The 24,447-nt window shown below is 58.4% G+C and overlaps 1 protein-coding gene across 6 annotated transcripts in view; it reads left to right on the top strand.

The window, feature by feature from the left end:
• The first annotated feature begins 3,489 nt into the window (after nt 1–3,489).
• The window catches only part of ATP2A3 (ATPase sarcoplasmic/endoplasmic reticulum Ca2+ transporting 3), a 34,032-nt gene continuing 13,074 nt past the window's right edge, over nt 3,490–24,447 (top strand). For 5 of the 6 annotated variants that reach the window (XM_036838288.1, XM_036838291.1, XM_036838289.1 and 2 more), the window contains exons 1-14: nt 3,490–3,721; nt 13,164–13,181; nt 13,468–13,550; nt 15,271–15,375; nt 15,557–15,695; nt 15,960–16,040; nt 16,131–16,216; nt 17,791–18,255; nt 20,216–20,304; nt 20,471–20,573; nt 21,818–21,949; nt 22,343–22,468; nt 23,555–23,773; nt 23,883–24,218. In XM_036838288.1, coding sequence (XP_036694183.1) covers nt 3,604–3,721; nt 13,164–13,181; nt 13,468–13,550; nt 15,271–15,375; nt 15,557–15,695; nt 15,960–16,040; nt 16,131–16,216; nt 17,791–18,255; nt 20,216–20,304; nt 20,471–20,573; nt 21,818–21,949; nt 22,343–22,468; nt 23,555–23,773; nt 23,883–24,218 — 2,100 coding nt within the window. In that variant the 5' untranslated portion in view covers nt 3,490–3,603. Of the gene's footprint in view, nt 3,722–12,285; nt 12,345–13,163; nt 13,182–13,467; nt 13,551–15,270; nt 15,376–15,556; nt 15,696–15,959; nt 16,041–16,130; nt 16,217–17,790; nt 18,256–20,215; nt 20,305–20,470; nt 20,574–21,817; nt 21,950–22,342; nt 22,469–23,554; nt 23,774–23,882; nt 24,219–24,447 lie in introns of those variants that run through there. The other variant, XM_036838292.1, reaches the window with a different exon arrangement.

Raw genomic sequence — 24,447 nt, 5'->3', positions numbered from 1 at the left:
CAGCCTGGGCCAGCAGAGGTATCCCAGCAGCTGAACACCTAGGAAAGCCATCAGCAGAGGAGGAACAGGACACCTGGCCTGGGAGTTCCAGCTGAAGCTCTGCCTTAGCCTCCCTGGCTCCATGTCCCTGTTTGAGTCCCATCCTCTCCCTGGGCCTCAGTTTCCCCCTGTGTGCAATAGGGAGAGAGGCCTTGATCTATGGGGCCTCATTCAAAGTCGGTCAGAAGCGTGCAGGGAAGAGCATGAATACACAGGGTTGGGGTAGCCAAGGAACTGAGTTTCGTGGGGAGACATTTTAGGGAGAGGAGCTGGGAGAGCACTTGAGGCCAGGGGAACAGCCTGGACAAAGGGCTGAAGCTAGAATGTGCAAGGCCCGCTTGGAGAATTTTGAGGAGACCGGTTTGCTTGGATATGAGTAGGAGCCGACTGGTAAAGAAAGGGCTGTGACTGCTGGGTTGAAGAGTCTGGACTTTATCCTGCCAGTAATGGGGAGCTAAGGAAGGATCTTGAGCAGAGGGATGAAGTAATGAAATCACCAGCTCAGGCAGGCAATCTTGATATACAGAGGTAAGTCTGGAGGCAGGGAGGCCAGGGAGGAGGCTGTTGGAGAGCTTGAGAGAGAAGGTGGGGCCTGAGCGGGGGCAGTGACGATAGGCGATAAGGTCGGGCAGGGAGAGGGGAGCTGCAAGAGAAGCCCTCTTCCGCCTCCACGTGGAGTCCTCCAGGCCCCTCCCACTCCACTTGGCCCCCGATGCACTCCCACCTCAACCCACTCCTCCCCGACCTCAGGGCTGAACCCCTCACCCACCAGAAACACGGGAGTCAGCTGTCACTCCTCACTTCCTCTCATCCCTGAACCTAATCCACAACCAGGTCCCTCTGCCTTGGTCTACACCTCCTCATTTTTTACCACTGTGGGGTCCTTTCAGCGTCTCCTCTCCCCTTGAATCCCATCCCCATACCAGCTTCCAGGGGGAAGCTATTCTAGAAAGCAAATGTGACCTCGCATCTTCATTGCTTAAGAAGCCAGGCCATTAAATGGTCGATCAGGGTTCTCAGTGTCCCAGCCCTGCCTCTCTGATCCACCCTCCTGACCTTGTGCTCAGCTCCTGATGATGCAGCCATGCTGAGCGACTGAGTCACTGTCTCTGGGACACAGCTGAGGTTTCCCACCTTCAACTGAGGTGGTTTTTTCTGCCTGTGACACCCTCTTCTTCATGTGTCCAAATCCTTCCGGCAAAGACCTACCTTTCCCCTGTGCTCCGCTCTGCACCACCCCCAGGTGAGGTTGGCAGGCACGCCTCCTGCCAAAGAGGTGGTAAGTTCTGCCATCATCTGTCCTGTGGGGGATTTAGAAAGAGCTGGGACTGGGTGCCAGGCCTAGAGCTCTCAGTACCTGGCAGCTGGGAGGTGGGGAGGATAGACCAGCCCTTTGGACAGCATACCTGTGACCATGTCCCCCTGGCTACCAGCTGTATGTCTAGGTGCAGATAGAGGGCATAATGGGGGGGGGGGGCACACAGCGACTGGGCAAGTAGTTGGAGTGTGAAATGACTGCGGAAGCTTGGAGCGATGCCCAGAAGCTGTCATGGGGGCAGCCAAGCAGGTGGGCATGCTGACAGATGTGTGAACCTGCCAGGTGGGGGCCATAGTTGCTGGCAGCTGCTGGCCCTGCTTGTGGTGGTTTGGAAGCAGGGTGGGGTGGGGTGGGTGGGCTGGAGAGAGGGAATATAGGCCAGGCTGCCAGAGCAAACAGGCAGGCCTTCTTCGAGCAGACACCAACGGAGTGGGAGAGGCTTAGCGTTAAGGTCCCTGGGGCTGACAAACGGGAGTCAGACCCCAAGATGTGTAAGTGGGGGAGGGAGAGGGATTTCCAGTTGCTTTTGTGACTAGGGCTTCATGTCTCTGGGAGAGAGGTCTCTAGTGGAAAGCTGTAGGGTTCTGTCCCCCGCCTAGCCCTGGCTAACATTTTTCCTGGCAACTTAGAGATGCAGGTAGGGCTGTCTTTGTGGACTACAGGGGTGGGGGAAGAAAGGGAGAGGGTGGAAATACAGGGAATATTGGACTGGAGATCTAAAATGTCGGTCTGCAAGAAGCCACAGCCAGAAAACCAGCATTCCCCTATCTCAACGGCAGTAGGCTGAGCCCCAGCTGATGCCCCTGGAGTCGGTCTGGGTGACCTGTCAAAAGCAGCAAAGGACTGGACCGTTCCGCCAGCTAGCCCTCACTCAGTATCTCTATATTCAAGGAGTAATGGCAAAGGGGAGAGAGAGGAGGAGGACCATGGCCCCATCCTGGGAGGAAGAGATCAGGAACTGGGGGGACACTGGGTAGGGGTCAGCAGGGGGGGCCAGGCTGGAAGCTGGGGCTTGTGTGTCTGCAGTTGCAGTCTCCCGGAAGGCTTTCTGTTTGCAGAGGCACTGTAGGGTTTGGGGTTTGAACAGCCGGCTGAGTGGGCTCAGTCCTGGCATCTCTGACCTTGGGCCACCAAGGTGGATCCCAGAGCTCTGGGCAGCAGAGGCCACCGGTAGGGGTATGATGGTGGGTGGGTGAGACTGGCTGGGTCTCTCAAGCTGGAGCGGCGCAAGCAGATTGCTCTTTTTTGCTCTTCCCTTTGGCGGGGTGAGTGGTTTCTGCCTTCCCACAGTTTGCTTCCCTGACCTGCAGCCCTCCTCCTGGTACCCCTGGACAGACTGGAGCTCAGGGAGCACCGGAGTAGGGGTTCCTCTTCCCTCCCCTGCCCTGCGCCAGGGTCACTCTCCCTGGGGGCCTGGTCAGAGGCCTCCACCCCACACCCTCAGACTTCTCCAGGGAACCCTCATCCCACCTGGCAGTTACGTTTCCTGCTGGGGTGAAGGTGTGAGTGTAAGGTAGCAAGACTGGTTTACTTTCTTATATCCTGGGTCAGTGTTAGAGGTTCTGATTGTGTGAGGAATAACCGCTCTTCGCTGGACTTTAGGAAAACAATAAAGCAAGCATAAACATCAAAAGAAGAAAACATCAAGTAATCTCCAGAGGAGTCTTGCTTATTCACAGGCTTTTGGGTTCCCTCTAGACCCAAGGTCACACTTTGCAAAATTCGAGTAGGGGGGTAGGAAGCCCCTCTATGGACATCCCCGTTTTGCAACTTCCCAGGACCCAAGAGGGCTCAAAAGAAGGCAGCTCAGAGACACGCGCTCAGCAGCCCTCCCCAGTTCTCTGCCCTGTGGACAGTGGTCGAGGCCCTTCCGGACCACGCTCCCTCGGCTCCCCCAAGCTCAGCGCGTTCCGCGTGGGCGGCCTCAGTTCCCCCTTCTGCAGAATGGGCAGGCAGCTCAGCCTCCGCGCCCCGGGGCCCTGCGGGGGCGGGGCGGAGGGCTCTGAGGGCGGCCGGAAGGGGTGTGAGTGCGGGGGCGGGCCCCGGGCTGCCCCGCCCCTGGGAGGGAGCCCGGGGCGCAGCATCCTGGCGCGAGCCGGGGCCGCCGCCGCCACTGCCGTCGGGGAAGGTTCCAGCGCGGTCCTGGCCTCGCGCGGCGCCCGTCGGGGCCCGAGCCCCCCGCGCAGTATCCCCGCGGAGAGGCGACCCCGACTGTGCCGACGGCGCAGACTGCCGGGGGGGGCGGCATGGAGGAGGCGCACCTGCTCCCGGCCGCCGACGTGCTGCGCCGCTTCTCGGTAACTGCCGAGCGCGGCCTGAGCCCGGAGCAGGTGACCGGCGCGCGGGAGCGCTATGGTCCTAACGGTGAGAGCGCGGGCCACGCGGGGGCAGCCGGGGCCGCGTGCGCCGCGGTCTCCGTATTGCGCCCTCCCCACCCCCGCCGCGGCACCGCGGCTGCGGAGCGGTCCTCTCCCCTCCCAGCCATCGGTCCCCGCGGGCGGGCGGGCAGGCAGGAAGCGAGGGCTCCGGAAACCTCTGCAGATGCCCTTGGGGCTCCCGGCGGGGCTGCGCGGTACCTTCGTAGGGGAAGGGGGGGGGTGCGGGTTCCGGGTTCGGAGACCGGACGCCTGGCTCCCCTGCCCCGCTCTCCTCTCTCCGGGCCCAGGGACCCGTGCGGCCCTTCCGGGCTTCCCACCTCCACCCGCGTCCCAGTCCACTCCTGCAGGCCCTCGCCCACCCCCATCGACGCTCAGCGCTGCATCCCCGCGCCGCCGCAGTCGGCCGGAGTCGTGCAGGTGCACACATCGGGGTCGGCCGGCGAGGGACCAGCCGGGGACTCTGAGGCCCAGCCTCCTAGCTGACCCCGAGGGTCTCCCACGAGGGCTCAGTAAAACGCCCAGAAGGTGCAGCTTGTCAGCTGGCAGGCTTGGTTACCCCACCCCCAGGTCTTCCTCTTTCTGCACCCCCAGGCGGATGTGGCTGGCGGAGTCGGTGGGGTCTTTGAACTGCTGAGGCGGGAGACCCACCTCCTTGGGGGTGGCAGGTTCAAGGCCTCACCCAGGGAGTTGCCTGGGGAGGCCTTTCCTTCCTGGGTGACCTGGAGCCACGCCTGCCCATCTCTGGGCAACGAGGGAGCCTTCATGCTGTTGCTGTTTGGGAGGGAAAGGTATCGTTCTTCCTCATGTTCAAAGGAGTGTGGGATTCTCCACCTGCCAAAAAGCACGGCAAGTGCCAGTACTGTCCAGATATGACCCAGACATGGTAGAAGATGTAGAGGTCCCTCCCCAGGTCGCTTGCAGGCAGGATTTGCCACCCCTTTGGCCCACCCCCACGGCACGGGGCAGAGTGTTAGGGGTCCAGAGAGAAATGTCGCCTCGATCCCCAGAGTGCAGCCTGGACCGACGCCCTTTCTGAACTTGGGGCCTCACCCTTTCAGGGTTCCCCGCCAGCCGGAAGGAAGGTTCTCTGGCCTGTGTGTCTCACTGCTCAGGGCTGGCTTGAAAATTACGAAGAGCTGTCAGAAAAGGAGCTTTGGGTTTTGTATTGGTTTATGACAACCACCTCTTATATAAATATTATCTTTCTGGAGCAGAAATCCTTTTTCGAAAAAATTAGTTGCTATATTTAGTTGAGCTGTGGGAGGAACTAGGGAGATAAATATTATTTAATATCCCCTACTAGTGACTTGGCAGGGAGGGTGTCCTCACTGCAGGAGCGCAGGGCATCAGGGCTGGTCCCCCAGCCCATGGGTGGGGCTGGGGGTCGGGGCAGCAGGTCTGGGGTTCCACCGCCTCTTCTGTGCTGCTGTGGCCTCCAGCTTGGGAGTCCTGATTCCCAAGGGAAGCTGGAGATCCAGCCCTTGGTTCTGCCTCCAGAATCACACAGATGTTGCCCTGCGTTACCCTGGCCAACACCCTTCTCCTTTCTGGCCCCCCATGTCTTCATGAGGAGGGGAAGGTGGCTGGGAAGGAGGGAGCCTCTAGTTCCCCCCATGTTGTTTTGTCTAGGTGAGAGGATTTGGGGGTGCCCTGGCGGCTGAGCATCTGTGTGGGGTGATGAATAAGGATGTTGGTGCAGTGTGTAGGTCCAGAGAGGTGGATGTGCATTTTGGGGAGGGTGGTAGGAAAAGTTGGGGGGCCATTCCTGGGCTCCTCTGGTTCCTCTGTGCTTCGATGGTAGTAAAAATGAAAGCTCCTGTTCACTGACTACCTATTGATACTACGTGCCAGGCATTGGTCTTATAGCACTTTTCACCTCTTGTCTCATTCCTTCCCCAAAACAACTCTATGAAAACAGCTGTTGTCATCCCCATTTTACAGAGGAGGTAACTGAGGCACCAGGAGTTTAGACAGCTTACCCAAGGTCACACAGTAAGTGGTAGAGCTGGTACTGGTTGCCTGCCCCTCTCTGGGCCTCAGTTCCCCCGTCTGTTCAAGGGGGTCATCGGTTCTGCAGACTCTGGGACCCTGGTGTTGGGGCCTGTGCTAGGAGCTGGGGTCAGCTAGACAGGAGCTAGTACAGCCTTGCCCCCGGCCCCCGCGGGGCCCCCAAGGGCTTTTTCCTCGGGAAGCATTCCAGGGCTCTGGAAGTCATCAGGTGAGGAGAAGGGAGCCGGCTGCCCCTTCCTGCCTCGTGCTCCCCCAGCCGAGCCCCGGCCTGAGGAGGAGGTGCGGGTGTCCCGCGTTCTCCACCCACGCAGCCTCTGGGGTGAGGCTGACAGGGTTGTGAGCCCTAGCTCTGCCCTTTCATAGCTGTGCGATCCTGGATAAACCGATTTGCCTCTCGGTGCCTCTATTTGCTCATCATAAGTGAGGCTACGATAGGACCCATGCCAGACATTTGTGAGTGTTTGCGTACACCAAGCCATCCCTTCTTGTGGCAGAAGGAGCTGGGCCTGGCTCTGGGCCAGAAACAGGGGTGGGGGGGAGGGGGCGGGACCTGCAGGTGGAGGGAACACCCCAGGGACTAGTGTCCTTCCCCCACCCCAGGAGACTATGCACCTGCAAGGTCGTTAGGCTGGAAACCACAAGGAAGTCATTTGCTTAAGTCTTGAAGTTCACCAGTTCTGCCAGCACAGGAAGAGGGGAAGCAGGGGCTGGGGATCCTCCCTCCCCACTCCTCAGAGCTGGGGGAGGGGCCTCAGTCAGTGAGTGTACTGGGAGTCGCACCTCCCTCCCCCCCATCTGTCCCAACCCCAGCAAGTAGCCATGTCCTCTGAGGCCCCAACAGGGCAGTAAGTGGGAGACTCCTGGCCTCCTGTGAGCCGCCTTTCTCTGCAGACTCCAGAGGTGCCCAGGACTCAGCTTTCTTGGAGGGGCCTTTCTACATCCCTTCAACTTATTTTTTTGAATAAAAATGTGCACACAGTACCACATTCAAAAGGTACAAAAAGTATATAGTAAATTCTCCCCAGCCCTGTCCCCAATCACCCACTCCCAGCCACCCCAGTATCTCCTTCCCAAGATATTCTGTGCACACACACCTCTGGGTCTGTGATCGATGATCTTTTTTACATGAAAGGGAGTGGATTTTGGGGGCTGTTTTGCCCCTGCTTTCCACGTGACAGAGTCACTCTTGCAGATGGTTCCACGTGGAGCATCCTTGGGCTTCCTCGTGGCCACTCAGAGTTTCATCATGTGGCTGTTCCAGCATTTCTTCACCCGAGCTTTTGATGGGCTCTGGGGTTGTTCGAAGCCTCTGTTATCACACATGCGTTATAAGGCACATCCTTGTCCCCATGTCATTTCTCACACAGTGAATATCTCCAAAGGATAAATTCCTAGAGGGGGAATTGCTGGGTCAAAGGGCATGTGTATTTTAAATTTTGACTGCTGTTGCTAAATTGTTCTCCATAAAGTTGCACCAGTTGACCTGCCCATTTCCCTACCACCTCACCAGCACAGTGTGTTATTGGACGCCAATCTCATAGAAGAGTGGTCTCTCATAGTCTTACTTTGCGTTTCTCTGTTTGCCAGTCATGGTGGGCATTTTTTCCTATAATCAGGAGCCATCTGATCTCCTCATGTCCGTGGATGGGCTGCCTATCACCCCTGCTGGACGTGAGCCTAGGCAGGAGGCAGGACTGGGTTGGGGGTGTCCCCCCAAGCGGGCGGGCCAACACCTAAGCCACCCCCACCCCAGAGCCCACTGATGTGGGAGTCAGGCGAGGTCCCAGGAAGTCTCTGCGGGGGAGGGGCGGTGTCTCTGTTTAGGGGAGCTGGGGGAGGAGCTGTGACAGGGGCTGGAGCCTGCCTTCCTGGACCTCAGCCTGCCCATCTGTACAGTGGGTACCAGAGCTCCAGGGGTGCCAGGTGGGAGGGATAGTCTGGATTTAGATTCCTGCCGGTGGGGTCTCCACTCTGACCTTATCTCCTGCCCTCAGCCCAGGTACCCGCTTCCTTGGCCCCAGTGTTGTCAGTAGGGCAGAGACAGGCCCCTGAGATCCCCCAAGGGCCTTGCAGATGTGAACTGACTCGGATCTGAGGCGGGTATTTCAGGTTTCACCCCATTTCTCACACCCTTGTTGGGCAGCCTTAGTGCCCCCTCTCAGGAACAGCACCAGCCCTGCCCCTGCAGAACCCCAAGCCCTTGCACCAGGAGCTCCCTGAGGCAGGGCTGGGTCTGCTCACAGCACCGAGGATGCCCAGCAAACACTTCGCGTCTGGGCCTGGTCAGCCAGTAAGGCTGCAGCAGGGCAGAGGTTATCCACTCCGGGTGGGGCCTGGAGACGGTGGCAGGCCAGGTGGGCGGGGTGGGGTCTGCCAGCCAAGGTCTCTCCCTGACTTTGTGAGTGAGGATTTAATTGCTCTGTAAATTTACCTTTGAGGAAGACCTTGGTGAGCACTCGCCTCTCCCAACTGGAACCAACACTTAGAAGCCGAAATACCAGTTTCCAGTGTTGTGAGAAGGAAGGAGTCGAGGGGGGATTAGGGGAGCAGGTGGTGTGTGGAGCCTGGGGGCAGCCCTGGCCCTGCACCCCGCTTCTCCTGGGCTCTGGGCTGTGGGCCCAGGGTCCAGGGCTGAACCATGGGGCAACCGAATAAACAATTCAGTGAGGCTCTGTGTGGACCCAGGGATGACTCAGCCCCTGCCTGCCCTGGGGGTGCTCCGGGGCGGGAAGCAGAAGGCAACATTGATGACCCTTGAGAGCAGAGCTTTTCTGAGAAGCCTTCCTGGAGGTTCAGATGAGGAAATGGGGAGGTACCCTGCACAGAAAAAATGGCGAAACAAAATCGTGGAGGGGGAAAGCTTTCGCAAAACCAGGGGATGTAGTAGCAATCCTGAGGCATCTCACTTGGCTGGCAGAGGGAGGGACAGACGTCTAAGATATGAGAGTGATTCTGGAAGGGTGGGTTGGGGCAAATCCAGGAAGACCTTGAAAGCCCTGTTAAGGTTAGTCTTTATCCTGTAGGTCCAGGAGAGCCACTGAAGGTCTGTGAGCAGGGCAGGGTCATTCATTCATTCACAGAGTTTTATTGAGCACCTACTGTGTGCCAGGCGCTGTCCCAGGTGCTAGGGACACTGGAGCTTCCATCCTCTTAACTGTTGTTATGGCTGATGTTTACTGAGCATTCACCATGTGCTGTGCATTAGTCTAAGTTCTTCATACATATTACATCATTTCATCTTCACAGCAACCTTATGAGGTAGTTACTATTATTACCCCCATTTTCCAGATGGGGAAACTGAGGCACAGCCAGGGTTAAAGTGACTTGCCTGTGGCCACAGAACTACCAAGATATAGGATTTGAACCCCAGCCCTCTGGACCAGGCTCTCTGCTCTAAGCTGCAGAGTTTCTCTAATCACATCCCAGGCCGTTCCGGGCCAGCTCCGCATCGGGCATCTGTGGACGTGGGCTGGTTCAGTCTGGCAACAGTGACCCAGAGCACGGTTCGGCCAGGAGAAGCCACCATGTGAGAGGTCCAGACAAGAATAGTGGGGGCTCATATGCCCCCAGGCTGGCCCAGCTGGGGTCTGGGAGGGGCAGCACCTCCTGTTACTGACTTGGCCCATGCAGCCTGGCAGATGGCACCAAGAGGTGGGCAGGGCCAGGGCATTCTCACTTAACAAATGGGGCATCTGGTGCTGCTGAGGGCCCAATGCCATCATTTCAAGGGGAACTGGCTCAGCCCCACCACATGCAGCCTGGAGATAGCAAGGGGGAACCAGCATCTTCTAGGGATGCCTGGGAAGGGGAGGAGGTGCTCTCCTAGCCCCTGGATCCCCCACCGTGGCCCTGGAACTAATTCATGTGAGGGGAGAACTGGGTTGTTCAGAGTCTTGGCAGGATTGGAGTTTGAAGCAGATCAGGCCTGAGCAGATACGGCCTAGTAACCCCCAAAACACCACCTGTTTCGTGAGGAAGAGCCTTTGGGCCGGGATGATTGGGCTGATGGCTCTAGGGCCACAATAGAAGGATGAACCGATTGATGGGATGAGGACATCCAGCCCAACAATCAGGACATGGGATACTACGTTCTTTCAGGTGACCTTGGCTGGGGGGAGACAGGGGGACCACTGGGGTGGGAAGGCAGGACAGCCTAGGTGTGAGTGCAGGAGGTCCAGAGCAGGGGTTTGAGCTCAAAACGCTTCCCTGCCACTTCCCAGCTGTGTGACCATGAACTAGTCACTCAACCTCTCTGTACTTCTACTCTGTAAAATGGGAATGATAATTGTATCCTCCTTTCCGGGTTATTTGAGAATCACAAGAGAGTAATGCACATGAGGAAGTGATTATTCTGTCTGTGGAGCACCTTCTCGTCTGCTGGGCACACAACGCCCTCCCGTTTATCTCCGGAGATGAAGTAGGTAAAGCACCTGGCACACTGCTCGGTATATAGTAGGTGCTCAATAAATGTGACTTATTAATATTAATGCGACTAATGCTGATCCTCACAGCAGCCCTTCTGGGTGGGGGTGGGTACTCCGTCTTCCAAATGAGGCTCAGGGCCCCACGGGGAGCCAGCTACTCAGGCAGGACCGGAAGCATGTGCATTACATGAGCAGGGATGGCCCTCGTTCAGGGATGGGCAGGGCATCTGTGGTGACCTCATGGCTGGCTGAGCCTCCCCCAGGGGCAGCGGATGGGGGTGAAAGGGGAGCCTTGCAGTAGAGGCCAGGTCTGGGGAGAAGGGGGCATTGGTCAGGATCGGCTAGGTTATGCTGCAGTAACAACCCCCAGATCTCAGTGGCTTGAAACAATCCAGGTCATTTCTTGCTCACACTGTATATATGTACCTCAGTGCAGCTCATCTGGGGGCTCAGTGTCTCCCGACTCTGTGACTCAGGTTCACAAAGCAGACACCATTGCACAGGTGCTGGTTGATGTAGCAGAGGGTCAAAGAGCTCCAGACTGTGCTGTCCAATAGGGCAGCCACTAACCTTGTGTGGCTGATTGAGTTTAAATGAATAAAAATTAAGTATAATTTAAAATGTAGGGAATTCCCTGGTGGTCCAGTGGTTAGAACTCCGTGCTTCTGCTGCTGGGGGCCTGGGTTCAATCCCTGGTCAGAGAACTAAGATCCTGCAAGCCACAAGGTGTGGCAAAAAAAAAAAAAAAAAATTGCAGCTACTTAGTCACACTAGTTAAATTCCCAGTGCTCAGTAGCTACATGTGGCTGGTGGCTACTGTATCAGACAGTGCGGCTATAGGACCCTTCCATCATCACAGAAATTTCCACTGGACGGCGCTCTTCTCCAGCAGTTCAACATTCCAGCCCGAATATACATCCTTCTTTTTGCAACTCACACAGGAAGCTGGGACGTGCAGTCCTACTGTGTGCCCACAAGGTGGGGAGAATGAGAAGTATTTGGGGAACAGCACGAAGACCACCACCAAGAGTGGACTCTGGATCGAGCTGTGGGTCAGCAGAAGGGGAGATCCAGGTGGAAGGGGAGAGAAAGGAGAACTGGTGAGACCTGCAGGCAGAGGGCAGCTTGCAGGGGGGACTAGAGCTGGTATGTGTGTCCCATAACGTGATTCCCAACCCCAGGCCTCGCTCCTACCCAGCAAAAAAGCCCTGAGGAATATGGTGGTCAAGGGGCTACATGCCAGATAGAGGGAGGGGTCAGCGAGACAGCAGGAGGGATTCAGGTGAGACTTAACGGATACACTGTCCCTTAGGTCAGGAACCCTGAAGACACCTGCAGAGGTGAGGGGTTGAGGAAGCTCCTGGGTCGAGCATGGCAGAAGCAGGCTGGTGTGCGCCATGAGGCTGGGGCATGGCTGAGATGACCTCTAAAGGACCCTGCTCCACTGGAGAACTGGCCCAGAAACCAGGCCTGGCCCTCCCCCCGCCTTTCCTGTTCGCCTCAGCTAAATAGATCAGAAGGAAAAAGTCTGTTTGATTTTAATCTCAACGCAGGACACTGGAGATTACATTTTCCACGGAAAATGTCAGCCATTGCCTAAAATAGGACTTTGGAGAAAATGCTAGAAAGTGTATTTTTAGGTTACATGTGTTGCTCCTGGATTCCTGCAGCCCAGTGGGCTGCGTATTACTCCCCATGGTTCAGCTGCCAGGTGCAGACCCCAGACCTTCGAAACAGATGGTCAGGGGAGAGGTGCCCATGGGAAAAAATGCTGGCAGGTGCTCGAGCTGAAAGCAGGTGGACAGAGGCAAGGACCCATGTCAGGGAGGAGGAGAGAGGGAGAGCCAGCCTGGGGTGGGGCTCGGATTCTGCATGCTAACAAGCTCCCGGGCGACCCGGGGTGGGGGCCGGGGAGGTAGACAGGAGGAGGCAAGGCTCAGTTAGGCTTGATCTGGGAGGGGCCTCAGACAGCCGTGGGCAGGTCCCGAGCTGGGCAGGAGGAGGGAGAAGCCCGTCCAGGGCCCCTTTCCACAGACCCACAGATACCCTTGCTGGCTGCGTGACCTTGTTCAAGCCACGAATCCACTCTGGACCTCAGCTCTTGCACCTGCGAAACGGGGTCGGAATTCCCACCTGCCTCCCCTTTAGGCTGTTGGGAAGAGTCCAAGACTTCAGGTACTGGGGCAGCCAGCTCCACCTGTAACATAGGTACTTCGGGAAACAGGAGATAAAAGTGGAGCCTGTAAAGTGACAGCAGGTCCTGGTGGTGTTTGGAAACATGGTTCTTCGAAATGTTCTATGGTCTGGGCCTGGGCATGCCGGCTGGGTCCTCACTGAGCTTGCCTGGAGCGGAGGGCCTGGGAGGGGACAAGCTGAGACTCAACCTCTAGGAACTGAACTGCGGCGGGTTTCTCAGTGCCCGGGATGCTGGCTGCTGGGGTCGTGCTCAGGGGGAGCCTGGGATGGGGTGGGGCTCAGAGGGACAGCGGTGCTGTGGGCCTTGTCCTTGTGGTCCTGGAGAAGCAGGTGTGTCAGAGGTGGCCTGAGCCGATGTTCTCAATTTGAGGGAGGGGCTACCCTGCCGTGGGTGGGGGACATTGAGCAGGACCAGGTGGGCATCTGAGAAGGAGCAGTGCAGGGAGCTGTGAGAACTACCAACTCCCTGTGTGACCTCGGGGGTCCCGTCTCTTCTCCAGGCCTCGGTTACCCCTCTGTGCAATGGGGGAGGGTCTAGAAGGCCACTCCTGGCTCCCATCTTGTCCCAGGGTGAGCCAGGCCACGCCAGACCTTCCTCAACCAGAGTGAGGTGAGGGTGAGGGGTGGAAGCATCTGGGCTCAAACCATCCGTTCTGTGATCTCAGAGAACTGGGGTGATGTGTCCTGCCCATCGTGGAGGTCCCGGTGGGCACATGGGGAGGGGCTGCTCAGACTCCACTCTATAACCCAGTCATTTCTTGTCTCCCCATGGCTCCCGTGGCTGCCTGGATCCTGCAGAGCTCCCGACCGAGGAAGGTGAGCCTTGGGCCAGGGCGGCCTATGAGGTCACCAGACGACATCGTGGGCCATTCACTGTCAGGCTGTGTCCTCCCCACCCCCCGGCTGGGTGGGGCCTTGCTGAGCAATCCCACCCTCCCCCCACTCCCGGCATTGCCCATCTGTGCCTCTCCGGGCCTCTGGCTCTCCCTCTTCAAATGGTACGGAGGGAGTGGGCCAGGTGGTCCTGAGGCCGCCCCAGCTCTGCATGCAAGCAGGTCAGTCAATCAGGGGCCCAGGCCTCATGCGGTGCTCCCGTCCCCAGGGAAGTCCCTGTGGGAGCTGGTGCTGGAGCAGTTTGAGGACCTCCTGGTGCGCATCCTGCTGCTGGCGGCCCTGGTCTCCTTCGTAAGTAGGGCCCCCGTTTCATGGCATCGGGCAACCCGGGAGGGAGACCAGGGCAGGGCAGTGCTCAGAGGCTCAGGCTCTGGGCCACAGGGCTGTCTTCTCAGCTGTGGGCCTCCCTGGGCCCCTGCCTGGCCCCTGCCCTTGCCCAAACCCTCGCAGCCCCCCGCCCTGGACTCCCGGCTCCCATCTGTCCCCTGGCTGTCAGAGTGAGCTTGCTCCCATCCGCCCCCTGGCTGTCAGAGTGAGCTTGCTCCCATCCGCCCCCTGGCTGTCAGAGTGAGCTTGCTCCCATCCGCCCCCTGGCTGTCAGAGTGAGCTTGCTCCCATCCGCCCCCTGGCTGTCAGAGTGAGCTTGCTCCCATCCGCCCCCTGGCTGTCAGAGTGAGCTTGCTCCCATCCGTCCCCTGGCTGTCAGAGTGAGCTTGCTCCCATCCGCCCCCTGGCTGTCAGAGTGAGCTTGCTCCCATCTGCCCCCTGGCTGTCAGAGTGAGCTTGCGAAAGCGCAGGTCTGACCCCGCCCCTCCTTGCCTTAGCACAGGGTTTCTCAGCATCAGCCCTGCTGACTTCTTGGGCCAGATCATTCTTTGTGGTGGGAGCTGTCCTGTGCCCTGTAGAATTTTTAGCAGCATCCCTGGCCTCTGCCCACCAGATGCCAGTAGCACTCCCCACTTGTAACAATCAAGCCTACAGATGTTGCCAAATGTCCCTGGGGGGCGAAATCACCCCGGCTATGAGTCACATTCTGTGACTTCCAGACTCCTCAGACAGACTTCGGGCCTTAACCTCCTGCAGCCTCCTCGTGGAGGCTGCTCCCCGTTGCTGTCCCCCATCCGCCCTGCCCAGACTCCTTCTGGACCTGCAGGGCCATGGGGCCAGAGTGGAGCGGTGGGGAAGGGGAACACCAGTGGCTGAGCAGCAGATACCCAATGGTCGTGCAGGGAATGGAACCCTGAGGGCGCATGTGACTCCTGCTCCGGGCCCCTCCAGCCAGGAGGGGCCCAGCCAGCTGTGTCTGACCCTCCTGGCCACTCACTGTTCCTTGGAAACGGAGGACTCTTAAAAAAGAAAAGTCTATCCAGGCAGGTGCCCAAAACAGCTGAGCCAAAAGCGTTCTGGTACCCTCTCCACGGAACAGATGAACACACTGAGGCCTGGAGAGGATGACAAGTACCCACTTGGGCCAAGAGGTGGGAACGGACTTGAACCAGGTCTCGCGCCTCCAGGCCTGGGCTCTGGCTGGAATCATGGTCCTCTGGTCCGTGAACTGTGAACTTGAGCCTGCAGCAGGATCACGGGCTGCTTAAAACACAGACTGCTGGGCCCCACTCCAGAGTTTCTGACTCGGGAGGTCTGGGATGGATGCCAAGAATTTGCATTTCTAACAAGTTCCCAGGTGACGCTGCTGCTGCTCTTGGTCTGGGCACCACACCTGCTCCGAGAACCACCGCCAGGCAGATGGCGACGCCTCCTGCTGGCCGTCGCACAGCGGCCCCACGTCCCTGAAAGTGGGTGGGGTGGGACGTGGGCTCTGGTGGTCACTACCTGCAGGGGCTGGACTTCCTAAGCCAAGGCCTTCTGAGAGCAGACCTCTCTAGGTCCGGGGCTCCCCAGGGGTATTTCCCCCCAAACGGGAGCAGACAGGGACCCAGCACACAAAGGGAATGGCAAGCAGACCCTGGCCCACGGCATAGCCTAAACTCACCAGCTTTGATCCCGGCAGGTCCTGGCCTGGTTCGAGGAGGATGAGGAGACCACAACTGCCTTCGTGGAGCCCCTGGTCATCATGCTGATCCTTGTGGCCAATGCGATCGTGGGCGTGTGGCAGGTGGGAGGCTCGGTGGTGGGGCTGGGCCCCGGGGTCTCCCAGCTGCTAGGTGTGACCTCCATTTGGTCCTGGAATCCTGCAGGTCCTCTGCTTCCAGATCCATCCCGGGCCCTAAGGGTGTCACTCCAAGGGGGTGGCCTGCTGGGGCCAGCAGGGACAGACAGCCTTCCTGCCTCTGCAGGAACGCAATGCTGAGAGTGCCATTGAGGCCCTGAAAGAGTATGAGCCTGAGATGGGCAAGGTGATCCGCTCAGACCGCAAGGGCGTGCAGCGGATCCGCGCCCGGGACATCGTCCCCGGAGACATCGTGGAAGTGGCAGGTGCGTTGGGGGTCTCCTTCTTTCATTATGTGACGCGGATGAGCCCATCCTTCTCTTTCTGATTATATATGCAGAGGGGGTAGTTGTTGGATTCCTCTAAATCTCTTTGGCCAAAACCCTATCAGACAGATAAGGGGACTGCAGGCCAGGGGACAGCTCAGGCCTCTGCCTCCCAGCCCCAGCCTTGGTTCCTGGGAGCCCTCCTGGCTTTCCCGGGAGGTGGCAACGAAAGCCACCCTCAGCCAAGCCATTCTCCCTCCACAGTGGGAGACAAAGTGCCTGCCGACCTCCGTCTCATCGAGATCAAGTCCACCACGCTGAGAGTGGATCAATCCATCCTGACCGGTGAGGCCTGGAGGCCGGGACCGGGGGCGGCTAGGCCAGGGGACAGAGGTGCCTTCACGTGGGGCTTCTCATTTCTGATTCTGCATCCAGGTGAATCTGTGTCTGTGACCAAGCACACGGATGCCATCCCCGACCCCAGAGCTGTGAACCAGGACAAGAAGAACATGCTGTTTTCTGTAAGTGCTTGGGATGCCTGGGGCCTTTGCCTGGACGATGATGATAAAGATAATAACATTTAGATTAATCAGCTAAAGCCCTGTGGGAAAGAACCTCCTCAGTTATTAAGAATATGTACAAACTTATAGTACTAATAGTAGCTGTGTTTACTGAAGGCTGTGTGCTTGGCCCTGTTCTAAGCCCTTTACCTGTATTAATTTATTTAATCCTCACAGCGCCTTTGAAATAAGTACTCTTGTCTGCATTTTCCAGCAAGGAAGCAGGCACAGAGAGGTTAAGTAAGTTGCCCCAAGTCACACAGCCAGCGAGTGACAGAGCTGGGATGCGGACCCAGACTCCTGATTCTAGAGCTTTTCCTCCTACCTGCTAGGCTTATCCTGCCTTAAACTGGAGAGAGGCAGAGCCTCTCTTGCCTCAACAGAATCCTCTAAAGGGAGAAGCATTGCCAAAATGGTGGAGGATATCAGGAACAGTCCATTTCTCAGATAGGAAAACTGATCCCCAAGGCAAGATTCCAAGCCACCCAGCTCTTCTCAGGGAGAGTGATGGGTTCAGCTCTGGTGGGAGGGATCAGCCCCTGTGGCCTTAGAGGGACTTAACCAGTGATGCTCACAGGCTGCCCATAGAGGCCACAAGGAGGTGTCAGGCCAATTGGCAGTGGCCCTGGGGACTAAGTTATTAAAGTCTCCCCAGAAGTGAACAGAAATGGAGAAAGTGATATACACCCGCAGCTCTTCTTGAGGAGAGCACCCTGCCTAGGTGCCTGGAAGCTTTGGACAAGCTGCCTTGGGTGGGGAGGGGACACCAAAGGGCATGTTCAGGCGTTAGAAGCTGTCACTAGAAGCTTTCTAAGGAGGGTGCCCTGGCTAACTGCAGGTCATTTCCTTAGCGGAGGGTCCTGTAAGGGGGGTCAGGAGCTGCATGGCTCAGGGCAGAAGGGACGCTGAGGCCACCAGAACCCACCTTCCCTCCAGCCTCAGCATAGTGCACCTGTCTGAAGGGGACCGAGTTATGAGCCTCCGCAGAGCAGCTGTGTCTCGGGACTCTGTTGGACCATTTTACAGCAGAGGACACAGAGGCTCAAGGCTGGCCGGCACTTGCACCAGGGCTTGGGGATTTTACTGGGGCCTTGGGAATGGATGGACTTCAGCTCAAATTTTCTGGATTCTTCAGTAAATATTTATCGACTGTTTACCTGAGATCACGGTTAGCCACACTCCTGTGTGGCTGTATTGGTCGTTTATGAGCTGAATTTTGATGGGTTGGTGCTGTGCTGTGCTGGTTGATCATACTGTCAGTATCAGCTGGTGCTTCCTCTGTGCCAGGCCCCCCATGCTAGGCACTGGGGATGTGGCACTGAACCAAGTCCCTGCTTTCTTAGAGCTGACACTATCACGGCGATGACAGTAATGACTCGAGACTACATAGTGGCATACCTCTGGGAGCACTAAGTATGGAGAAAAAGAAAGCCAAGGAGGAGAATAAGAGCCCTAACCCCAGCCTGAAGGGATCAGGGGTTCTGCGCCCCAGCTGGGGTGCTAACCAGCCCTTTCCTTATCTCTCCCTCGGCCAGGGCACCAACATTGCATCAGGCAAGGCGATGGGTGTGGCAGTGGCCACGGGCTTGCACACGGAGCTGGGTAAGATCCGGAGTCAGATGGCGGCCATGGTGCCAGAGCGGACGCCCCTGCAGCAGAAGCTGGATGAGTTTGGGCAGCAGCTGTCCCGCGCCATCTCCGTGATCTGCATGGCTGTGTGGGTCATTAACATTGGTCACTTTGCTGATCCGGCCCACGGCGGCTCCTGGCTCCGAGGTGCTGTCTACTACTTCAAGATTGCCGTGGCCCTGGCTGTGGCCGCCATCCCTGAGGGCCTCCCGGCTGTCATCACTACATGCCTGGCACTGGGCACACGGCGCATGGCCCGCAAGAACGCCATCGTGCGGAGTCTGCCCTCCGTGGAGACCCTGGGCTGCACCTCGGTCATCTGCTCTGATAAGACGGGCACACTCACCACCAATCAGATGTCGGTCTGCCGGGTGAGTGGCTGCAGCCAGCTTGGGTATTGCTGTGTGATGCTTGGCAGGCTAGGCTCCCTCTCTGGGCCACTCCCTGACTCCTTTCTGGCCAGGGGTGGAGGAGAGAACCTGCGTGCTGCCCCATGGTGGGGAGCAGATCCAGGTTCTCATGGGGCAGAGCAGCAAAGCCTGGCTGGACATGCATCATTAGGACCCATGTGTCACTCTGTAGGGTCCTGGCAGGCCACTGCCCATCTGTGAACCTCAGTTTCCCCATCTGAAGTTTGGGTGTGCAAACCCTGCCAGGTAACCATAAAGGACACAGGGGAGGGTCAAGTACAGCCTGGGCATCTGATCCAAGCTGGGCCTGGACCCAGGTTCGTTTTTTTTCTTCTTTTTCTTTTTTTTTTAGAAATTTATTTATTTATTTATTTTTGGCTGTGTTGGGTCTTCGTTGCTGTGCGCGGGCTTTCTCTAGTTGTGGCGAGCAGGGGCCACTCTTCGCTGTGCTGCGTGGGCTTCTCATTTCGGTGGCTCCTCTTGTTGGACAGCATGGGCTCTAGGCGCGTGGGCTTCAGTATTTGTGGCACGAGGGCTCAGTAATTGTGGCTTGCAGGCTCTAGAGTGCAGGCTCAGTAGTTGTGGCACACAGGCTTGGTTGCTCTGCGGCATGTGGGATCTTCTGGACCAGGGACTGGACCCAGGTTCTATCCTTCACCACCGTGACTCTCTGTGGTCAACGCCTATCACCAGATACACCGGCTCCAGTGACCTGGGAAGGGCCCAGGCAGGAATTATTCATTCCCTGGCACTTGATCCCAGATCCTGGGCTGCTGCCCACATGCTTCAGGGAGTCTGGCTGAGACTCCAGCAGGCCCCTGGGGTAGAGGAGTGGGTGACATGACAGTGAAGCTTTCGGATTTCCCACTCCCTAGGTGCCCCAGTCACTCCTCTCCCACCCCTGCTCCCATAATCTGCCCACTGGGCCTGGGAAACCCAGGCTCTATATCTGAGAACTTAGTCCCCCACAGAAGCCCATTAGGGGCTGCCATGGGGTTGGGGGCACCAGCATGCTTTACTGCCCTGCAGCCCCTGAACTGCTAGAATCCCTAGTAGGACTTCATTTGAACAGTCCTACTAGGGATTCTGAAATAAAGATTTGAAAAACACAGTATAGGGAAGTCGTAGGGGCCTTACATACTGGATGATGGGCTAAGAAACTTGACTTCTCAGAGGCTCTGCTGGCTGGAGGGCTGTCCCCAGGGGCAGGGAGGAAAGTGCAACGGAAGGGATGTTTATTGAGCACCTGCTGGGTGCTGGGCTGGCCATTGGCTTGGGAATGTGCAGTGAGGCAGTTTCCAGGAAGTAAGAATTATCTCCCTGGCAGAGCTGGCTGACAGATGAGGACATGGGCTGCCCTGGGAGAGGTGAGCCCCCTGTCCCTCAGGGGCACAGGTAGGGGCTGGGCCCTGTGGGCAGGAGCTCACTCTCTGGGGACAGGGGTCTGTGCCTCAGGATGCTATGTAGGTTTCCTCCCTTGGAGGTCAGGAACTCATTCCCTTGAAGGGCAAGGAGGGACAGCTGCACTCTGATCCCACTTTCTCCCCGTTACCAGTGGAGAAACTGAGGCTTAGGTGCTCCGCCAGCGGTTACATAGCGAGATGGGCAAGGACCCAGGCTTCCTGTCCCAGCTCAGGGCCCTGTCAAGCTGGCAGCTGCCCCAGAACATTGAAGAATCTGCCATAAATCCCTCATGGGTCTAGAGCAAAGGACAAGCCCGAACTGGACACACCTGGGCAGGGCAGAGAGGCCCGGCCTCAGCCTGGACGCAGTACTCTTACACTTCACCTCCAAGACCCTGGGGGAGGGAAGGCCGGTGGCTCCTCTGGAGACCCACAGGACACCACCCTGGGGTCAGGCTTTAGTCAGACTGGCTGCCCAGGGAGGAGGGCCTGCCTGAGCACGCCCCTGCGCTCCCCAGATGTTCGTGGTAGCCGAGGCCGAAGCGGGTACCTGCAGTTTGCACGAGTTCACCATCTCGGGCACCACGTATGCCCCGGAGGGCGAAGTGTGAGTGCTCGGCGAGGGGGCTCAGGTGGGCGGGGTTTCCTGGTGGGCGGAGCTATGTAGGACAGCTCTGAGAGCTGTCATTGGCGAGCACTCTTGGGGGCCAAGAGGCTGGGCATTGCCCGAGGGCTGGGACAAGGGCACCGAACTGACAGCTCTGGCTCCGCAGGCGGCTGGGGGAGTGGCCTGTGTGCTGCGGGCAGTTTGACGGGCTGGTGGAGCTGGCGACCATCTGCGCCCTGTGCAATGACTCAGCGCTGGACTACAACGAGGTGGGCCCCTACTCCCTTTTGTGACCTCCCTAGTATCCAGGCGCTCAGAACAGACCTTTCTCCCAGAGTATCAAAGCTCGCAGGATTGGAGGTCCCTGCCCCTGTGGAGTGCCACACCCCAGGACCACTGCCATCCTTGTCCACTCCACACTGCCACCCCTCCTTCTTCCTCAGACTGGCTCTGGAACCCTGCTCGGGGCTCTTGGGCTGTGGGGGACTGTAATGTAAAGGGCAGAAGGGCCAGGGGTGCCTGGGGGAAGAGGTTTGGGGGACAAGACTAAGAAGTGTTTAAAGCAGAAGGCACAGCCCAGAAACGGGCATTGAATGCTCTTCCCTGTGGCTGGAGCATGTGGGAGGCCGCTCCTGCCTGGTGGGGCGGGGGCACTTGGCCAAGTCAGTCTGATGCCCAGCTGAGGGCAGTAGACAGACACCAAAGGGTTTGGAGCAGGAGAGTGATATGGTCAGATCTGCATTCACAGAAGATCACCCAGGCTTCTGTGTGGAGGACAGAACAGACTGGGCAAGACCGGAGCCGAGGAGCCCCTTGTGGTCATCCAGGCCGGAGAGGTGCCAGCTGAGTCCTGGCTGGGGCTTCAGGGAGAGGGGAGGAGGCATGGGTTGGAGAGAGAGTTTGGAGCCCAGATCCTGGGACTTGGTGACTGGTTAGGTGCAAGAGGGAGGAGGTCAGGGTAGCCTGTAGTTGCTGTCCTGGCTGGGACTGTCATGGGAGCGGCAAAATAGGGAGGGAGAGAGGTAGCCTGAGGGTCCCCAGGGAACAAAGTCCAACAGGCAGCAGCTGTACCTGTGGGCTTGGAGCTCAGGAGAGAGGTTGCAGTGGGCTGGGTGGGCCCTGGCCATCATGAGCCCGTGAAGGATGGGAGAGGCCAGGGGCATATGAGGCCTCAGGGAGCGGTGGGGGTGGGGATGGAAGGAGCAGGGCCCAGACAGCAGGTTTAGAAAGAGGAATCTGGTGAAGGAAGCGGAGAAGTGTGAGCAGAGAGCGATTCAGAGGACAGGAAAGGTGCGTGGCCATTGATGTCAGGGGAGGAGGGAGGGTCAGAAGGGAAGGTGAGCATCAGTGCCAGATGCTTCCCAGGTCAGCTGGGCTGGGAAGGGCCCACAGGCCTGGTGCAAAGGAGGTTACAGGTAACTCTGGCAAAGGGAGCTCCAGGGGGCAGGGAGCGAGTGGGAGGTGAGGCTGGGGGCCGCCCTGCCCCTCACTCCCTGTACCTGGGCCCCGCTAGGCGAAGGGCGTGTATGAGAAGGTGGGAGAGGCCACGGAGACGGCCCTGACTTGCCTGGTAGAGAAGATGAATGTTTTTGACACAGACCTGCAGGCCCTGTCCCGGGTGGAGCGAGCTGGGGCCTGCAACGCGGTGAGCAGCTTGGGGGTTCGGCCACAGGCCGCGTGGCTGGGGCTTCTGGGGCATCTGGAGAAGGGAGGGGAGGGAATGAAGTCGTGGGAGGCTTCTGGGAGGAGGAGGGCCCTCAGACCCCTAGTAAGACTGGTCTAGGGGGAAAAGAGAGGAAAAGCTGAGTGTGGGCAAGGACTCAGAGTCGGGAATTACACAGCATGGTCAGGAAATGGCAACTTTGGGGCATTTCTGGGGCTGGAGAGGGGGAGAGAGGCCTTGAATGCCAGGGTCAGAAGAGGGTAGACAACATCGTGCAGGGATCAAGAGGCTCTTCATGGGGCTGAGCAGCTGGCGAGGAAGCAGCCAGAGTTGCTGGCTCTGCCCCTCCCGCCCTGACCCACCTGGGTCCTGCAGGTCATCAAGCAGCTGATGCGGAAGGAGTTCACCCTGGAGTTCTCCCGAGACCGGAAGTCCATGTCAGTGTACTGCACGCCCACCCACCCTGGCCTGGCGGCCCAGGGCAGCAAGATGTTTGTGAAGGTGGGCCTGCCTGACCAGCCTGGGGCCTCTGAAGAGCCAGAGCCTGCAGCGGTGGGAGACCAGGGGAGGCGTGAGGCCCTCTGTCAAAGCGACGACTCCAGAGCAAGGGTGGTCAGCCTGCCATGGGGAACTGGGAGTGGGATCCACGTGTGGGGCAGATAAAGCCAGGGCCAGATGCTGAGGCCTGCCCCGCCCTGTGGTCCCAGCTCTGGGCTGAGAGGCACTGCCTCGCCACATGACCTTGCGGTCACCGTACCCCCATGTGGGCCTCGGGCTCCCCATCTGAACAGCCGGTCAGGCTGGAAGGTCTTGGAACCCCTTCTGCTTCTGATGGGAAATGTTGAGGTGGTTGGTGTGCAACTTTGGTGCTTTGTGTTTTGGAAACCGAGTCCCAAGGAGGGAAGGAACCAGCTCCCATCCAGACCCCCATTCACGTCTTCACGTGCAGCGGGGGGTTTAACGTCTTTTGAAATGACAAGCTTCTGTATTGGGAGCTTGGGCTGCTGAAAAAACCTAGCATTTGGAGTGCCCTTTGAGGAGAGGGAGGAGGCACTGATGGAGGATTCAGAGGTTCTTCCCAGGCCTCGGGCGAGATCCAGGTTGAGACCCCAAGGCCGCTGAGTAGCCCGGCACCCCCAAGACCACCTTCCCAGAGCCACACCCCACACACCCTCAGCAGGGCTCTGTTCCTGGTCCCGCTGCCGAGCACCCCGCAGAACTGGGATCCCGGTAGCAGCAGGCTGGCAGGGAGGCAGGGCCTGCAGGAGGGCTGCCATTCCCACCCCATCCCCCAAAATGCTGCAGCAGGCCTTCTCAGCTGCAGGCTGGTGAGGGGAGGGTGCCTCCGCGTGGGCTTCACACGGTGTCACACCCTGTGTGAGCCCCCTTCCCTCTGGGCTTTCTCACAGTGGGGCCTAATTGGTTCCCTCTCTGAGCTTCCAAAGAATGGGTTCTGGTCTGTGCCTTGTTCTGTGTCCCCTTGGGTGACCTTTCCCAGTATCTGGGCCTCAATTTCCTCAGTTAGGCAGGAGGGAGGGAAGGGGTCCTGACTGACGGACTTGTCTCCTCCCCTATCCCACGCGGCAGGGGGCACCTGAGAGTGTGATCGAGCGCTGCAGCTCAGTCCGCGTGGGGAGCCGCACCGTATCCCTGAACACCACCTCCAGGGAGCAGATCCTGGCCAAGATCCGGGACTGGGGCTCAGGCTTGGACACACTGCGCTGCCTGGCACTGGCCACCCGGGATGCGCCCCCGAGGAAGGAGGACATGCAGCTAGACGACTGCAGCAAGTTTGTGCAGTACGAGGTGGGTGCTGGGCCCCGGGGCTGGGAGCCATGTGTCCACCTGCAGCGCTGGGCAGGTGGCAGGCTGAGGAAGGGCCCAGGCCCCACTCGCGTCCGCCCCCTCCCTGCAGACGGACCTGACTTTCGTGGGCTGCGTGGGCATGCTGGACCCTCCGCGGCCCGAGGTGGCTGCCTGCATCTCACGCTGCCGCCAGGCGGGCATCCGTGTGGTCATGATCACGGGGGACAACAAAGGCACGGCTGTGGCCATCTGCCGCCGGCTTGGCATCTTCAAGGACACAGAGGACGTGGCGGGCAAGGCCTACACGGGCCGAGAATTTGATGACCTCAGCCCCGAGCAGCAGCGCCACGCCTGCCGCACGGCCCGCTGCTTCGCCCGGGTGGAGCCCGCCCACAAGTCCCGCATCGTGGAGAACCTGCAGTCCTTCAACGAGATCACCGCCATGGTGAGGCCACGAGACGGGAGCCTGGGGGAGGTGGCGCGGGTGGTGGTGAAGCACTTGCCATAGGCCTTGGGAAGAGCAACCCGGGCGACCGCTGCCTCTGCTTCATTCTTACTTTTCCCAACATTTTATTACAAAAAATTTCAAACACAAAGAGAAATCAAAATGATTTTTATAGTGAATGCCTATAAATATCCACTATCTGTATTCTATAAATAACATAGTTATATTT

The sequence above is a fragment of the Balaenoptera musculus genome, chromosome 20 (assembly GCF_009873245.2).
Source record: "Balaenoptera musculus isolate JJ_BM4_2016_0621 chromosome 20, mBalMus1.pri.v3, whole genome shotgun sequence".
NCBI classification, from domain to species: Eukaryota; Metazoa; Chordata; class Mammalia; order Artiodactyla; family Balaenopteridae; genus Balaenoptera; species Balaenoptera musculus.
This window is presented reverse-complemented; position numbering and strand designations above follow the sequence as displayed.